At 39.0% G+C, this 16,913-nt stretch overlaps 1 protein-coding gene across 2 annotated transcripts in view; it reads left to right on the top strand.

Annotated features, from left to right (window-relative positions):
• Positions 1–16,913, top strand: part of si:dkeyp-72e1.9 (syntaxin-binding protein 4) — a 75,340-nt gene that overhangs the window by 17,600 nt on the left and 40,827 nt on the right. Inside the window, exons 1-2 of one of the 2 annotated variants that reach the window (XM_051941163.1) lie at positions 6,545–6,898; positions 10,432–10,505. In XM_051941163.1, the coding sequence (XP_051797123.1) occupies positions 6,852–6,898; positions 10,432–10,505 (121 nt within the window). In that variant the 5' untranslated portion in view covers positions 6,545–6,851. Of the gene's footprint in view, positions 1–6,544; positions 6,899–10,431; positions 10,506–16,913 lie in introns of those variants that run through there. The other variant, XM_051941162.1, reaches the window with a different exon arrangement.

Genomic DNA, 16,913 nt, shown 5'->3' with positions numbered 1-16,913 from the left:
CCAGATATTTTCAGTCTGCAGCAAAAATAAAGGAACTGGCTTCACTGTTCCGATACTTTTGGAGGGGAGTGTGTGTGTATATATATATATATATATATATATGTATACAGATATATATATATATAGAGAGAGAGAGAGAATATTTATGTGAAATACTATCATGATTCCTGTATGAATTCCTGAGTTATGTGCTACAATGTATTCTGTAAGGTCACAGTGAACGGGGACCAAACTCTGAACATATTTGACTGTGAGTGAATGTTTGTGCCAAAATTTAAGAGAATCCCAAAGGTGTTCCTGAAATACTTTTTTCTGTGGGGCAGATGACCCAAACACATCATGCCTCCAGCCAGAGCTGTCGCAGCCACGGAGGCTTGAAAACAGGAAGTGTGATCTCGGCAGTGAAGTCAGTGAATATATGGCAACAGCCTTAAGCCGTCTGCTTTTTTTTTTTTTTTTTTTTTTGGTTCAGGTTCAAAACACTCTTCTTTGCTTCTTTGCAAGATGCTTTGAAGAGCTGCTAAGCTTCTCTAGGTATTAGTTTTTTTTTAAAACGCAGGATTTCAAATGTTATGTAATCCAGTAGCTGATCAAAGTAAACACAAGTCACCAAAATTAAATGCTTATTGAAAGAATTTGGGTGGATTACATCTGACAATGGATTGCCATTTGAAAAGCACACAAACAAACCACACCATTGAAACATGGAAATGAGAAGAGAGGAGATGCTGATGAATGTGAGGCTTAAGGTCCAGAGTCAGTGAAACATGTCCCTGTGACTGGCTGTCAACTTGATGAAAGGAACAATGAATTGCCCTATGCACACGTGCAATTCTCAGAGATACACCCCCTGTCAAAAGTTTTCGGACACTGTCTCATTCAAATAAAGTAGAACCTGTCCTACAACCTTTGACAGGGGGTGTATTTCATCATATGGATGTGATCAGGGCAGGACTCTGATCGTACATGTAAAGTTTCAGGCAGATTGGAGCATGTTCAGGGCATTTACACAGCATTTGAAATTTCATGGCGAAGGATCAAAATTCCAGAGGCCGCCACGGACACGCCCTTTGACTTTGGAAAAAGATTTTAATAACTTTTGCTCATTCAGGCCTCCTGTATGTACTGGCCGAATTTGAGGTGAATCGGAGTTTCCCCCTAGGAGGAGTTCGCTCTAGAAGTAAATGAAAAATGGGCAAAATCTGACATTCAACGCAAAATAGCTCACTTCCTGTTGGGTTTGGAATGTGGCTGTCACTGACTTTTTTGTTCAGCCTGATGTGCTGCATATGTGTACCAAATTTGGTAGATACACCCCCTGTCAAAAGTTGTAGGACAGGTTGTACTTTATTTGAATGAGAAAGTGTCCTAAAACGTTTGACAGGGGGTGTACAACTCACTTTGATAGTGACATTAAATCTTCATGTAATTTACTGAGAGGAGGCAGGAAGTTCATGTGTTGGCTATATGCTAGTGTTGCTGATCACCAAGCTGTATTTAGCAGCTTGCATGGTAGTAAATAATCATCTGGACAATGCCCAAAATACTCAACATAGCAATGCCATTTATATGTAGAAAATAGTATATGCTTCAAATACAGGATTTTTACCAAACTAACAGCAGTGTTCACTTCAAGACATGAAGCTACTGTTTACATGTAAAAAAAATAATTCAAATACGTACATAAAGCTGCAAAAACTGCAAAAAAGAGAAGCTTTTAAAACTGTTAAAGTCAAAGTTAACAGCAGTGTTCACTATAACATGAGATTAAGTATTGCAGGTAATAAATAGAAAAAATGTTATGTTCTCCAAAACAATTAAACTACCTGATAATTTTTTTACATGTCCTTTAAGATGAGATGAGATGAGATGAGATGAGATGAGATATACTTTAATCACACTGGAGGAAACTATTTTGAGTACAATAAACAATGAACAAAAGTTAGTGGAATATACACAATTACACAGAGTTTAGTAGTAAAAATAGAAATAACATATAATGTAATATAACATAATAAAAGTATAAAATACAAAGTACAACATGTAAATTTCTAAGGTATTTGTGTGAAGTGTCACAGTGTGTCAAGAGTCTTAAGTGTGTAAAGTGACTGTTAAATTCGGACTATTGGTGCTTGAAACACAAAATTTAGACTTGAAATTGGGTTTCAAGTCAACCTTGATAGTTCAGACATGACTTAATATTTACAGCCAAGGTTTCAGTCGCCAAAACCCTTTTGTGACTTGCAAAACCAAGTTTCATACTACACAAAACCAACATATTGTTAGTGTTGCGCACCAGGATAAACCTTAAATTATCCTTTCCAGGGTTGTTTAATGGCAATGCTCTTTGTTAATTAAATCCCATCATCTTTTCACCAGTGAGGACGTTGATGTGCAGTCATAAATCCATGACCCTGTGTAGCATAAACACAAGGCAAGGTCTTCTTTAGAGACTGTTTTCAGTGTTGGATTCAAACACTAATATTTTTCAGTTCTAATGTTGTATTTTTTCCAACTTTCAGTCAAAAACTGGGAAAATGTTTGATTCTTGGCAAATAGTCAGGCATAGGAAGGGATGTCAGCCACAGTTCTGCATATCAGTAGATCAGCAGTCAATAAGCTGCAGTGGGAGTGGGGTAATGGCGCCATTATTTTCCAAGACCGTCGAGTAAATGTGGTATGTAAGCGTTGCATCACCAAAATGATGAAATTTGTTTGGGAAATCTGTCACTCTACGCACACAGACATATGCACAGCTGTTAATTACTCAATCAACAATGGTACTGCAAAGGATCTTGAGGACATGGAATTAGAAATGTCAACTGAACAGACTTGATTTTCATTCACTCTTCATTCATTCCTTGTTTGGGTACATGTAGTTGCATCTTTCCTTTTTGTGGCCCTTCATTCCGGCATTACCAAACGAGATGACTGCACTGACAAGTTGGCCACCAGAGCCTGTAAGTGTTAGCCAAGCTTACATCTGTGCTCCTAAAGCCTGCCTCTGGAGTCAGTTCAGGACCTCTGGGTTAGGTAAGGGGCTGGATGGACTCCAGCTTCTTCTAAGCTCAACAGCTGGGTAAATATCAGAAATCTTGGATTGTTTTCAGAGAAATTATTGGCTTAAGAGTTGTTTACTGATAGTTTGGTAGCTGTACTGTCATTATACTTAATGGCTTTCATTGGTTTCAATGAGGTTTCATTGCATGTCATTTAGGGAAGCAACAGTAACATTTCTGAGGCAAGTATCTGGAATTTACTTCTCAACTTTATTTGAGGGGACTGCTACTTTTGAAACAACAAAAGCAAAGGAGGGGAACTAAATCACAGAAAACAGAGTATGGAAATTAAAACTGCATTGAGTCCATTTAATGTAGCTATAGCTCTGGGCTAAAAACTATTTCAAAAATGAGAGGGTAGCAGTGCATCAGTAGAATACATCTGGACATTGTTTTGGTTCTTGAAGATGTTTCACCTGTCATCCAGGATAATTCCTTAGTTCTAACTGATTGATGGGGAGTTCAAAGCAACCCCAAGTGTCACATGACTAAACATGTTACAGGCTGTGAAACTCCCCAGGGAGAGATTACTCAAGGTGAAACCGCCCTAGAGAGGGATCTCAGGACTGCATTTTAAGTACCTGATAACTGTACAATAGATCATCTTCTCTGTTTAGAGATGGCTGCTCCAGGTTAACAGATAACATATATTAAGGGTGAAAATAAATACCTGTGGGAGGAACAAAGTCTTATGAGTACAAACATCATCAAGAACCAAGAAATAAGTCCAGTTACCCTCTACTAAAGCATTTAGGATCAACAGGATGACTAAGAATCTACACAAACAGCCGGCTGGTTACATATCCAGAAGACACAGAGCAACATTATCATTCATGTTCAGTGAGGTTTGATACAATTTTGCGTGTCACAACTCTTCAGAAGTCATTGTTTTGCTAAATTTGGGTTAACAGCCTATCTGAGGTAAATGATCATATGTGGAGAATAATGAGTTACCCTCTGAAGAGCTGGCCTCAGTTACTTTTTCCTAAGCAGGTACTACATCTCCATTTTCAACATATGCTATCACATAGCACTTAACATAGTCAGGTGAAGACCTACTTTTACTTCCTAGACACATTTTAAACAGAGAACTCGGCAATCCAAAGTTTTCTTTGGGTTCTCTTTGAGCAGCCAGTCGGTGACAGTACGAAAGAACACAGGAGAAGTTGGAACCTAGGAAAGTTTTAATTAAAGCTTTAATCTTAGAAGTAGAGATGGTGTCGGTCTCACAAACTACTTCTAGAAACTCTGGGAACCGCAAGCAAACCAGCCGTCTGAAAGCAAAGTGCTCTGTTAGGATGATATGGTACGATAAGGTCTTTAAGATAAGATGAAGCTTGTCATTAAGAATTATATATGTGAGAAGCAGGATTTTAAATTTTATCCTGGATTTCAGCCAATATGAGAAAAATCAACATCACTAGGAAGGTTTAGTGGATTTTTTCATCTGGCCTTGCAGTCCACAGCCACACTATTTAATGCTTTGGACAAAAATAATGGCTTAAATCTTTTCACGTGAAAGTTATCAGTGACAGAGAGGATTTTCACCGAGAAGTATCTAGAATTCTGCATTTCCCGCGACTCTACAGAACATTTTGGTTGCTTCACTATGAAGTCTGAAAGTTGTTCCATAAAAATTAACACATTTTTAATAATAAATAGATGTAATAAAGAGATTATTTTCTGTATGTACAAAAAAAGCTGAGCAAATACAACAAAAGTGTAAAATATTCAATAATTATAATGTTATAATTTGGTAGAATCTGTGCCTATCATTAGGAGTAGTTATTTGAGTAGCCCTCTTACAAAAGTCTATTTTTAGCTTGTCATTGTGCCATACGGATAGGTGTGTATTATCCTTTTGCCATAAGCTTATCATCTCTCCATCGATTGGCGCTCTTCATTGTCTGCTTGGCAGCCGCAGGGAATCAAGAGAATATGCAGAGCCAATGTTGACAGCCAGAATCTGACAGCCAGGCTTTTCCACAAAACCACAGACATGTTCCAAAGGTTGAAAGTGCCTCTAGGTTTTGCCAGGTATGTTATCAGCTGTTTCGTATGAAGCTATTTCCTGAACCTGAATGTTGGCGACCAGGAGGCTTTACTGAGCTGATGTGGTAGACTAAGAAATGTTTGTATACATGACGTTTGGCAGTGGAAATGTTGTTTTGTTGTGTTTGTACAGAATTAATATTTTGTCTGCACGGCCCAACACAGGCATTCAATGCTGTATTCAGGCCCAGGCTGATATTGTTGCTGCATTATAGCTTCCAGTAGCTAATATTTTATGGTAGCATTCAGTAACTTGATATGACCATGATATTGATGAATGACAATGTGTGTTTCCAGCATGCAGCGTGACACTAAAACACAGATTGATAGGTAAGAGAGCAACACATCATGCATCAATGCAAACCTGGATTTGACATTTTTGTAGGGTTCATGTTGCAATATAGGTGTAGTATGTGCTTTTTTTTTTTGGATATGGGGGTTTTCTCCATCTCTTAATCAGGGGATGTACACTACAGGTCAAAAGTTTTAAAAGACCCCAGTTTGTCCCATTTTTTTACTGGAAAGGATGCGTGTTAATGTGGCATTGTACTCTGAAATGAAAACACAGAACAAATAAACAAATTAACTTTTAAAAAAACAATTAATAAACTAAAATGTACTCTAAACTTTTGACTCATCAAAGCAGCCATCTTTGGAGATGTAGCAGCTGAACACATTGTGGCATTCTTTCCACAATGTGGTTGCTGTTAGATTCGGATGGTTATTTAGTTGATATTTCAGTGATATCCAGTCATTTTTTTAATTAATAAGTGATTGTTTCCATAATAAATAAAGATGGAATTTGTAAAGACATTATCATAATGAACATAAAAAACACATATATTATTTTTTACTTTTAATTAAAATGTATGCAAGATATATTGCATGGACTTCAAAAGACCCTCAATTATATATTGACCTATTTATCAAAAAAAAATTGTCAGCTCTAACAGGCAGCAGAACAACACAGATGCTCAGAGGTCTGAATAACAAATGAAAATACTGAGTAATGGATGCGGATTAAAGAACAGTTTCTAAATGGAGAGCGGGGTACTTATGCATTAATGTGTTTAAAGGCATCTAAGCCCTTCGTGCTCTGTTTCTGTGGCTCAACAAGCAGTTGTTAGTGCTGCAGAGAAAAAAGACATTTACCTTTACGATTGTTCATATTTGGGAACAAAACTGTGGATGATCATAACTAGAAACGGAGCCATGCAAAAGTTTAAGTGCATGAACGATATTTAAAATACCACTACTAATAATACTCAACTCAGGTTTTATATATGTTTTAAAATCCTAACTGGTCAAATATTACACATTATAACAGAAATTTGAAACTTGCCATTCAGATTTTTCCGAAAGCAATCTCATTTTACGCAACAACAACAACAACAACAACAACAACAACAAATAAATAATTAAAAATAGCAAATCTCTGCAGTTCGACAGTCAGGAAGATTGCAGGTGGAGAGAAAAACGTGTGAGAGACAAACGTGATCATTTCCAATCTCGGTGCCCCCTTTTTTTAAACACTTTTTTTGCGCTGACTTTTGTTATGTAAGAGATTAAACGTGTGGGGGGAAAGTGGAGATGTTTGGAGCGGACTGTAGTGTGGCTAACTGGAATTAGAGGTTGCTCTGCGAACACACCATCATGTGGCTGCTGGCTGGAGGCTGAAACCTGGGGGAGCTGCGACCGAGCGAGCGTCCGTCTCAGCGGAGAAGCGGGCTCCGCATCAAAATGCCAACCTTTTCAGTCATGTACAAAGGAGCTGTCATCATTAGCAGGTAAAAAAACGCAGGCGGAGGTGTTCGCATGAAGCTGCTCGGGGCTCAAACAATGGCTGACAAAGCCGTGCGTCCACTTAAGTGTGTGTTGTGTGGATGTTATGGCGCTGCTGGACTGTTGCTAAGGCTTCTGTTGGTGTGAAATGAGGAATAAGTAGAAGAAAGAAACGGGATGTTTAATTAAAGTGGTGCTGGTGAGGCGTTCGCGTGTTCAGTCAAACTCTCCATCTGCTGCTTTTACTGGCTTTAAACGCGAAGGCGCTTTAGTGTTCGAATGTTTTTTTTTTTGGTTACTGTGGTTGTTAAGAGGAGGAAATATCAACACGTAGGTACAACACGCTGATAGAAGTGTCCCCGTTTCCCCCCCGGTGTTATTTTGGTCAGCATTCCGCTGAATAGGATAGACCTCTGTCCATCTGTCGCGCTCTTGCGCCGTGCGCAACGACAGCTGCCCGTATTTGGATCACCTTTGGAGTAACGGACATCATGTGTGCTCTGCTTGTGTCCTACTCTTCTTTCTGGAAAAGTTCGTCTAATCGTGCAGTTTTCTAGTTTAAAGGTTAAAATGTAAAAACCAAACCAAACAAAACAAATGGATGCACTCTGTAGGTATTCATCGGTTTGGGTGCAGTGACATCTCCAAAAATACTTCATAGAGGTGGCCAGATGTGTCCCCTGAAATGTCAGGGTGGAACACAAAACCCACAAGACAGAAAAAAAATTGTAGGAATTCTATCATACTGTTACTGTAAACCAATCAGGCAAAACATTCATAACATTGTGTGTAGCACTTTGCATAAGAAAGTGTTAAATATAGATACCCCGAGAAAGTAATTTGACATATTTTATGGTATACAGAAGTTATATTGCACATGTTGGTTTGAAAACGGAAGTGAAATGACGTAGCAATATTACACATGAATAGGGAGATAGGGGAGGGATGGCTGGTGAAGGGGGTAATTGTTACGGTAATTGTACATAGTGTGAGTGAGTGTTGGAATGAGGGACTTCCTTTATGTCCTGTGCCACTAGCCTGACAGGAAGAAGTCGTTGTGGAAGTAAACCTTGTGAGTGTTGATGCTCACAGGACCATGGTGTGTCAGGTTGTAGAGTCCGCCCACCTGAACAGAGCTGGGTGATGTTTGTCCCTGAGGATGCTTTCATACATCATGGATGATGTTTGGTGGCATCACATTATGACCACCTGTCCTCTGCTAAAACTCCTCTGACCCAGTGGGGCATGGACACAGGGCCTCTGGGGATGTTCAGGAGGGTGGCAGGGATTTCTGTGGGTCCTGTGGGTTGCAGGGTGGGCCATCCCACAGATGCTCAATAAGATCTGTATCTGGGAAGTGAGGAACCCAAATAAACATCTTAGTTCTGTCGTGTTCCTCAGGCCACTTCTGAACAGTTCTTATGGTTTGTCGGGGTGGATTGTCTGGGAAAGGAAAAACAATGATGCATGTTGATTTGAAGTAACCAAGCTTGGATGTGCTTGTACAACAGGATTTTAGTAGAAACAAACTCAAGGGGGCACAGTAAAAACACCATTGGGCACATGTGTTTCACTGGCTAGACATTACATCCTCAAGTCCAGTTTCTACGTGTGTGTTTTGTTTTTCCTTCTTTTTGAACCACCATCATTCAGAAATAACATCTTGATGGTGAGTTTAGTTAGCCATGACTGGCTGGAATTGCTGGTTAGACTCCTGCATGTTTCTCAGACTGAAGCTGAGGTCATCCGTAAGGCAACGGCGTCAAGGACTGCTGTTGCCACGAGGGATTGCTTGACCTGTAATGTTTAGGTGGGTGGTACATGTCAAACATCCACATGAATGTCAGGACTCAAGGTTTCCCAGCAGAATGTGCGTCATACCAACAGGATCAATGTTATTCACTTTGCCTGTCAATAGACATAATGTTGTGGGTGATCGGTATATGTGAACTGCTTCTCAGTATCATTACCAGATGTGCTTTGACTAAAATCTGTACATTTTGGTTATTTAGGTGACCTCCCTTCCAAGTAGCACAGGACCAGAGATGCTCCAGATTATCTGAGAGGAAAAGTTTAACCTACAGGCTGGACGTTCATCATATACAGCGCCCTCCATAATTATTGGTTAAGATGTGCTCTTTACCTTCTAATAAATTCATTTTTTTCTAAATAATATAGGACCACAATGAAAAAAACAGGAAACTCCAACCTTTAATTCAAATACAGTATTTTAAAAAATATAATCAAACATTTCCTGGCAACATTATCTGCTTTTGTTGCCCAGATCACTCATATAAGTTAACTCCTGCAGCCAATTTTTGCTAGTGACTTTGATGCAGTTGAAATTACAGAGATTCATTAATTGAATAAGTTAATAGTTATTTAGTTAGTGATTGTGTCACCATTTAAAACCTAATTGGGAGACCAAGTCAGTAAAACAGAAAGGTAATTTAACTTCTAGAAAAAAGATCAGTGACATCCGTAGAGAAAGGAAGAATGCTGTTGCCTTTGCTATTGACAGTGTTGCAAAGATATTTTTTGTTGTTCTTGGATGGATTGCTGTCTCAGCTGATAGTAATGGACACACATACACCAGCACTAAAATTTCAATCTGCATACCTGCAATATGAATGTTTTTTTCAAGCCATAGCTCAATGCTATCATACTCTTAACCCATAAGAACCCAGACCCATTTTTCCTAAAAGGACTTAATGAGTTAAGGTCAGACATAAAACTTTACAAGGAAGAGACTGAGGCACTCAAAGTGCTTGTTACACTGGTGTCACCGTGGGTTCTTATGGGTTAAGTTAAAATGCATTTAGAGGAGTCACATCTCCATCCATGCTACATCCAGAGGTTTGTCTTTGCTGCTCCCAGAAGTGATGTCTGACAGTGTCACCAAAACAGCAGTTACAGTTTTTGCTATTTCACCTTTTTTCTCCACACTGACAGGGCCAATGCTGTAAAGTGGTCTTTAACCCTGACCTTTAACTACAATAACTACTGTTTCACATATTTGACTGGTCTGTTTTGGACCGTTTTTCAACATTAGCACTGAAATAAAAGACTAAAATGCTAGACTGTTGACCCCAAAGTCAGCTGTTTATGACTAGACAAAATGGGAAAAAAAACCTTCCCCTGCATATTTCCATGTCTGATATAGAACAAAGATTAACGTAAAAACTGCATTCAGTCAGTCGAGGTTAAAAGATTAAAAGACACTGATTTGCACAAGTAGATGTATGAAACACAAACTTGTCTTTCATGATTGGTATATGTTCTGTGAAGTGTCTTCAGTGTCCTACCTGTACAGCCAGACATAAAGACCAGCATTCATCATCAAGTCCAATCCCACTTCAGTGCACCTACAGATTGAGCAATCGTAGTTTGACTGCGTAGCTTCCCAACCAAAGGGACTAATCTGTGAAGGAAAACATGAAAAACAGATTTATTGCTCATAGTTCAGTTTGTGCTGCACCTAACTTATTTTCTCGTCTCTTTGTCTTCTCTACCCTCAATGCCCATCCATCATGACCAGGACACTAATGGGTCCATATGGAGTAGACCGAGCTGTTCATTCCATGGAGTTTACAGACTGTGAGAATGGACTAGGTGAGTGTTCTATCTTCTTCTCTTCGACAACCAAGAACATAACGCAAAATCTTCAACTGATACACCCAAATAGAACTCCCTTTTATGGCTGGAGAAGTCATGGTTGTTCCATTTGTTACTTGCAGCTATAGGTTGGCTCTTTAGCTTCAAAGGGTTCTCAGAGAAGACATGCAGAAACATTTGTTCCTGCATGTGTTAATGTTCCCTTCCATTCCTTGGTGGCTGTTTGTGGTTTATAACTGCTTCAACAGTTCATGTTTGTCAGAGACTGGGGGCTAGAATTCATTAGATGAGAAACAAGGTACGCTCTGAACAATTTCAGTCTGATATAGTAAAGGTATGTGATGGCTGGACCCTTGCATCCAACATACATAACTTGGTTGTACAGCCTCTTACGCTACATTCACACTGCAGGGCTTAATGCTCAATTCCGATTTTTTTGTGAAATCCGATTTTTTTGCGAGTTTGTTCACATTTACAATTAAATGCGACTTGTATGTGATCTCCTGTGTGAACCTCACACGACCCAAAAGTGTCCCGCATGCGCAGAAGAGGACACAACAACGACACACAGAGAGCGTGTTCTGTGTTTACGGAAGTAAACATGGACGCCAACAGTAGAGCATGTCTGGCCATTTTAAAGTTGTTGTCCAGCCAGAACCAGCATATTTATAACTTAATCATTTTAAGGAGAAGGTCAAGAGGGAAGAGAGCCAGGATTTTGGCCCTGGCGTTTTGTGGGGCAGTGGCAGCACTGTCTGTCCAGAGACAGTCCTGTTCCACGGACAGCAGTCGGCGGAACATGCGCAGGGCCTGCTCGGTGAAGCGCCTCCACTGCGATGGCACCGTGTTCGTTCTCCTCCTCGCTTTCCCTCCATTGACTGGACTCCACAGTATCGTCCGCCATGGTTCTTGTTTTGCTTGAACGCAGAATAGAGACGTTTGTCGTGTACCAATGACGTATAGGTCGGATAAATGTGACCTGGCTGTTCAGACTGAAGTCACATGGCAAAAGATTAAATACGTATTGAAATTAGAACCACATATCCAAGTGGCCTGGGTCGCATTTGAAAAAAATCGGATCTGTGTCATTCAGACTGTCATGAAAAGATCAGATACAGGTCGTATAGGGGCAAAATAAAAAAAATCGGATTTGGGTCACTTTAGCCTGCAGTGTGAACGTAGCCTTAGATCTGAAACTGATATCTGACAAAAGATTCCAGTTGGCCTGTATGTCCTCCTCACGTTGACATAGTCAGTAGGAGTAGCGAATTAGACATTTTTGCGTGAGAAAATATACAAAACAACCTTAAAAAGGCAAGTCTTTATTTAGTCAACAGTGTTTCCGGTAGGATTTTTAGCAGCAGCAGCGCAGGCTCTGTTGGGAGCACACCTGAGCGTACTTTGAAGGCCTATTGCTACTGGAGGAATGCATCTGGACACTTTATTGGAATTACTTTGGTTGTATGTTAATGTGCTTCCACATAACGTTGTCTGGCATGTCACTGCCGTGATATACATCGTAAACACAGTGTATATCATGGCATTCTTGAGTTTTCAATGATTCCTAGCTCGCTTAATTTTCTATGATGGAGTCATTGAAACACCTTTGGCTTCGAAACAATCATGCATTTTGGTTCTTTCATACATTTACTATAGGTCCTTTGAAAACAATCCGTTGGGTCAAAAATATACATAAAGCAATGATAATGTTTGGTTGAATGTCCCTTGACCATTTTCACATCAGTTAGGCACTTCCATCAACCATCATTAAAGTTCTGGAAAACTTTAGGTTATATTTTTCACCACTCCAAGGTGCAGTTTGAATTTAGTTTCAATACCACAAATCTAAAACTGGTAAAGGGATAAAATAAACTTAAAAAAGAAATCTGCTTAATTGCAATTATTTATGTTAAAGACCCGTAATTGTCAATTGGAATTTTGTGACTGTGACAGCCGTAGACAAAACAGGTGTGGCGCAAAGAAAATGATGTCACACACCTGTCATTTCCATAGGTAGAAGTCTGTGTTACGTCAATCATAACCAGCGAAACAGTTTATTTATTCACATGAAGTCCAAATCACACTGCCCCTCTTAAACAAATGAATGCAGTATACAGCCTGATTCAGCTGAATTGTCTGAATATGAAAGCTGAAATAATAAAGTCCTACTTTTAAAGGGATTTCCTCTGCAGAGTAGGTATTTTTGCTAAGTATCAGTGTGTTTGCCTGGCAGGGGAAGTAGGTCATGTGGCAAAGCCCTAACCCACTTAACTCAGCTGGGTTAAGAACAAGGGAGCTGCTGTTGTTTTCATCCTTGTTTTACTTCCACATCAACATGCAGGTGGATTATTCACTACAGCTATGCTAACAACTCTTCTACGCAAAGCCTGCAGTAGAGCTACATTGAAGTTTTACACATTTCACAACTGAATAGCTCTGCATTAAGAAAACTTTGCATGCATAGTGTGTAACGATGCACAAAATTCATGATTCAGTATGTATCTCAGTTTTGGAGCTGCAGTTCACCGAGTGCAGCACATAAATGAATAATTTGGTAATTTATTTTCTAAAAATTAAGACCTGAAATGTCTTATTGATCATAATAAGATACTCAAATGCAGCATACTGTCAATGAGAAAAGGCTCTGAGCTGTTTCAAATGAAATAAATAAAAACATTCAGAATGAACTTAATTTAACCTTGAAAGGCAACAGCGCAATTTGAGCCCCAATGCTAACCCCGCTACCTCGCTAGAACTGAAAGACCACAATTGGAACTTGAAATGTTTTAGGAGGAAGAGCATTTGCTTGGATCAAAGTTTGTAGAGTTGGAAGTCTCAGTCTGAACTGAACAAATACATGTACCATAGCATCTCTAGCATCTGAGATCAGTGGTTTTATTCCCGTTGCCTCCTGCAAGCCACTGCCATCATGATGTGACCAAAAGGTAACTATAAAATGCTCTAGGTAAGAGCTAATACAGTCTGTGTACGTGACAGTTTGGTGTAATGGGGTAGAGGTTGGATGTTTGAACATTTCATCGTCATCAGTTCCTTTCGAGTAAAGATTAAAACTCAGCTCTCTGTAGTTGAACTGAAGGTTAAAACAGCTTGCACACATCAACTATATGAAATGAATGTGGTATGAAAAACTATTTGATAAAACTAATTGAGCCATCATGGTAAAAAAAATAGATTATCTGTGTGTACAACTGGTGGAGTAGTTGTGATTGATGGCTGCCGTACAAACGCGTGGAAGAGGAAAAGCAGTTCTTGAAGAATCTGCTAAGGAAAGGAATTAGTGTGATAAAGTGAGGCATCATTTTCTCTCTAAAACAAGGAGCAAGATAGGCATGGACTGGCCATCAGGAAGTTTGGGAATATTCACGATGGCTGGTAGTTTTCCAAACTTCAGCTTTACTAGCCAACATATGTAGAGTGGTGGAAAGAGTTTTTTGACACCGCATACATTTGCATGTATATTGCATTAAAAATCACTCTGAGGTCTTCAAGTGCAATTTCTTTTAGTAAAATCACAGCCATAGTACTAAACATGTCCTTTAAAGAAGTCATTAAAATCTTAAAATTGATTGGCTCCATAAAAATAAGAAACTTTGAGTATTGAGTCGTTTTTAGTAGAATTTAGTTTTGTTAGTTTTTCTTGGAAACAATACAAAAAAAAAGCATACATAATTTGTATTTGTTTGTGTCCCTCTAATGCAGCCACATATTTTTGAACACTAAAAAGATTTATCCACAGACATTTCATGATAATGTTTGTGAAATTTTAAGGGTGTCCGAAAACTTTTTTCCGCCACTATATATACAGATATTCAATGGGTCATCTTAGCTGCAGCAACATTAGTTAAATGTTCTAAAATCTAAATAAAAAAGGTGAAAAACGTTCTGAACAAGAACAGAAGCCTGTACAGATGTAACATGAGGAGCACTGCTGAAAGTAACTGTGACTGTAAATGTAGAGCTCAGTGTTGGACTTCATTCAGGTTATCTATTGTTGCAGTACAATTCATTAGAATAAATGTTGAGTGTGTTGCAACTCTGCTAACAGATATTCGGTCAAATTAGGTGTCAGATGATCATTTCCTTCATTCAGCTTAAAAATTTTGCTTTCTGTTCTTGCACACACATGAGGAGGAAAGCTGAGAGGAAAAAAGTTTGGTTCTGGTGTATTAAATTGGGGCCAATTGACAGCAAATTCTTGGGCTGCTTTTTATTGCACTGTACACATGTTCTGACTAGAAATAACACGCCATCATAATGAAGCTGAATGCTGGCCAAATCTGAGCCTTTAGGAATTTAAATGGAGGATGTATTAATCATAGCTTAACGCTTTTCAGCAATGTGCCAGAATTCTTCATCTTCTGTTTGCATTTTTAAAAAAATCTTTTCATCTGTCAGACAACAGTTAGCCTGTTATTCCAGCTGCACTGTTTATTGACATTCTTTACGGCTTTTAAAGTTATGCTTGGACTTGGATTACCAGACTACAGTTTACAAGTTAGGAAAGGATGAGAAGAGGATTTAAAAAAAAAAAAAAAAATTCCACCTGCGGCTTGTCGGGCTAGCAGTTTTTTCATTTCCCAGAAAATAATAACAATCAACTCTTCAGTCAAGCCGTCTACGTCACTGGAAGTTTCTAAAAACGAGTGTCAGATGCAGCTCTTGGTATAGTTATGCATGCACTGCTTTTCTAAAAATTATATATTTGTAAATAAAAACTTTGCAGGCTATAAATGTGTTTTGAGTTACAAGTAGAAAAAAGCCATGAAAAATGTATGTATGGATCCACAGTACTGGTGTCAGCACAAAGTTGAGAAGCAAATCAGCTTATTGTCATCATCCCTGAGCATGTGCAAGTGTACACACTGCTCTGATATATAGAGTAGAGCCTAAAGACCCCCTTACTGTACATCTGAAGCTTCCAAAGCAGCCGGGAGAGGGACTGCTGTGCACACTGTATCAAACCCTTTTGCTATCCTGCATGAAGGACAGCACATGCTAATCTCTTTGTTAATGCAGCTGAAAGCTGTACCATCCTAGCCAGTGGGCGGGAGAAAATGTTCACAGTGAAAACCATCCCAGTCGCACTCGGTTTTGCCAAGATGTTGACAGAATTTGCAGAATGCTCTTCAAAGAAACAGTTTTACACTCATCAGATGTCCACAAATATCTCTGTGCAGTTGAATAAACATGCTATTTTTCATGTTCTTGCCATAACTGGGTTATTGTGAAGCAAGTTCAGAAGCCCTTTTTTGTCTCGCTTAATTTTTCTTTATATGGGCTTGAAGTTTTGGAACACTATGTAACAAACATGCCCTTGATGTGTTATGAACAGGCCGTGGTTAACAAAATGTACAGCAGGGAAAGAAGATGTGACGCATGTCTTTCCTATTAGCTCAGAATGGTGTTTTTCTTATCTGATGATAGGCGGGGGGGAGGAGACTGCTTTGAGGGTGAACAAAAGAACAAGAAACTGTTTTCCTCAGAGAACAGCACGAAGGGAGAGACAAGGATTTTTATAACCCCGTTCCTCCAACGGGCGATAATTAACTTACAACCCTGCGCTCCAGACCCAATTAGTGCAAGCATTCGGTCTCTGTGGCAGCAGGATAGCAGCCCTGAGCCAAACACATCCCGATCTCAGGGTTAAATTTACTGCAACTGTGAAGAAAGAAAATGCATGTGGAAGAACCTGAAGAAAACATGTCAGAGATGTTGAAACTGTGGTTTAAAGTGTGTGCTGCTCAGTGTTAAGAGAAATATGTTAAGAGAATGAACAGACTGGGATGTGATGCTTCTTCCCACACAGGAAATCATTTTGTCCATTGATTAACCCTCCTGTTGTCTTTATTAATGGGCATTAAAAAATATTGTTTCCTTGTCTGAAAAAAATCCAAAAAAATTCACCAAAAAATTACCCAAATTTCTGAAAACCTTCAGGAAGAAAATTCCAATAATTCCTGAAAAGTTTTCCTGTAAAAAAAAATGCTCCAAATTTGGCAATAAAATTCTTGTAAATATTTTCCAAAAATTAGTAAAAATCGTCAAAAAAATCCTAAAAATATCTAAAGTGATTACATATATATCAGTAAAGCTTCTAATATTTTGAAATTTGCTGCATTTTGGTTGATTTTTTTTTGTGTGAATGTTCTTAAGAAGCATTTTTAACATTTCCTTTTTTCCCATCAAAAACTGTTCAAAGTTTTCCCAAAAATTGTCCCTTGGTGTGAATGTGAGTGTGATTGTTTGTCTCTATATGTATCCCTGCGATGGGCTGGTGACCTGTCCAGGTTGCCTTCATCCTATGTCAGCTGGTATAGGCTCCAGCCTCCCCCTGCAACCCTAATGAAGATTAAGTGCTGTATAGATAATGGATGGATGGATTAA

The sequence above is a fragment of the Acanthochromis polyacanthus genome, chromosome 21 (assembly GCF_021347895.1).
Source record: "Acanthochromis polyacanthus isolate Apoly-LR-REF ecotype Palm Island chromosome 21, KAUST_Apoly_ChrSc, whole genome shotgun sequence".
In the NCBI taxonomy this organism is placed as follows: Eukaryota; Metazoa; Chordata; class Actinopteri; family Pomacentridae; genus Acanthochromis; species Acanthochromis polyacanthus.
This window is presented reverse-complemented; position numbering and strand designations above follow the sequence as displayed.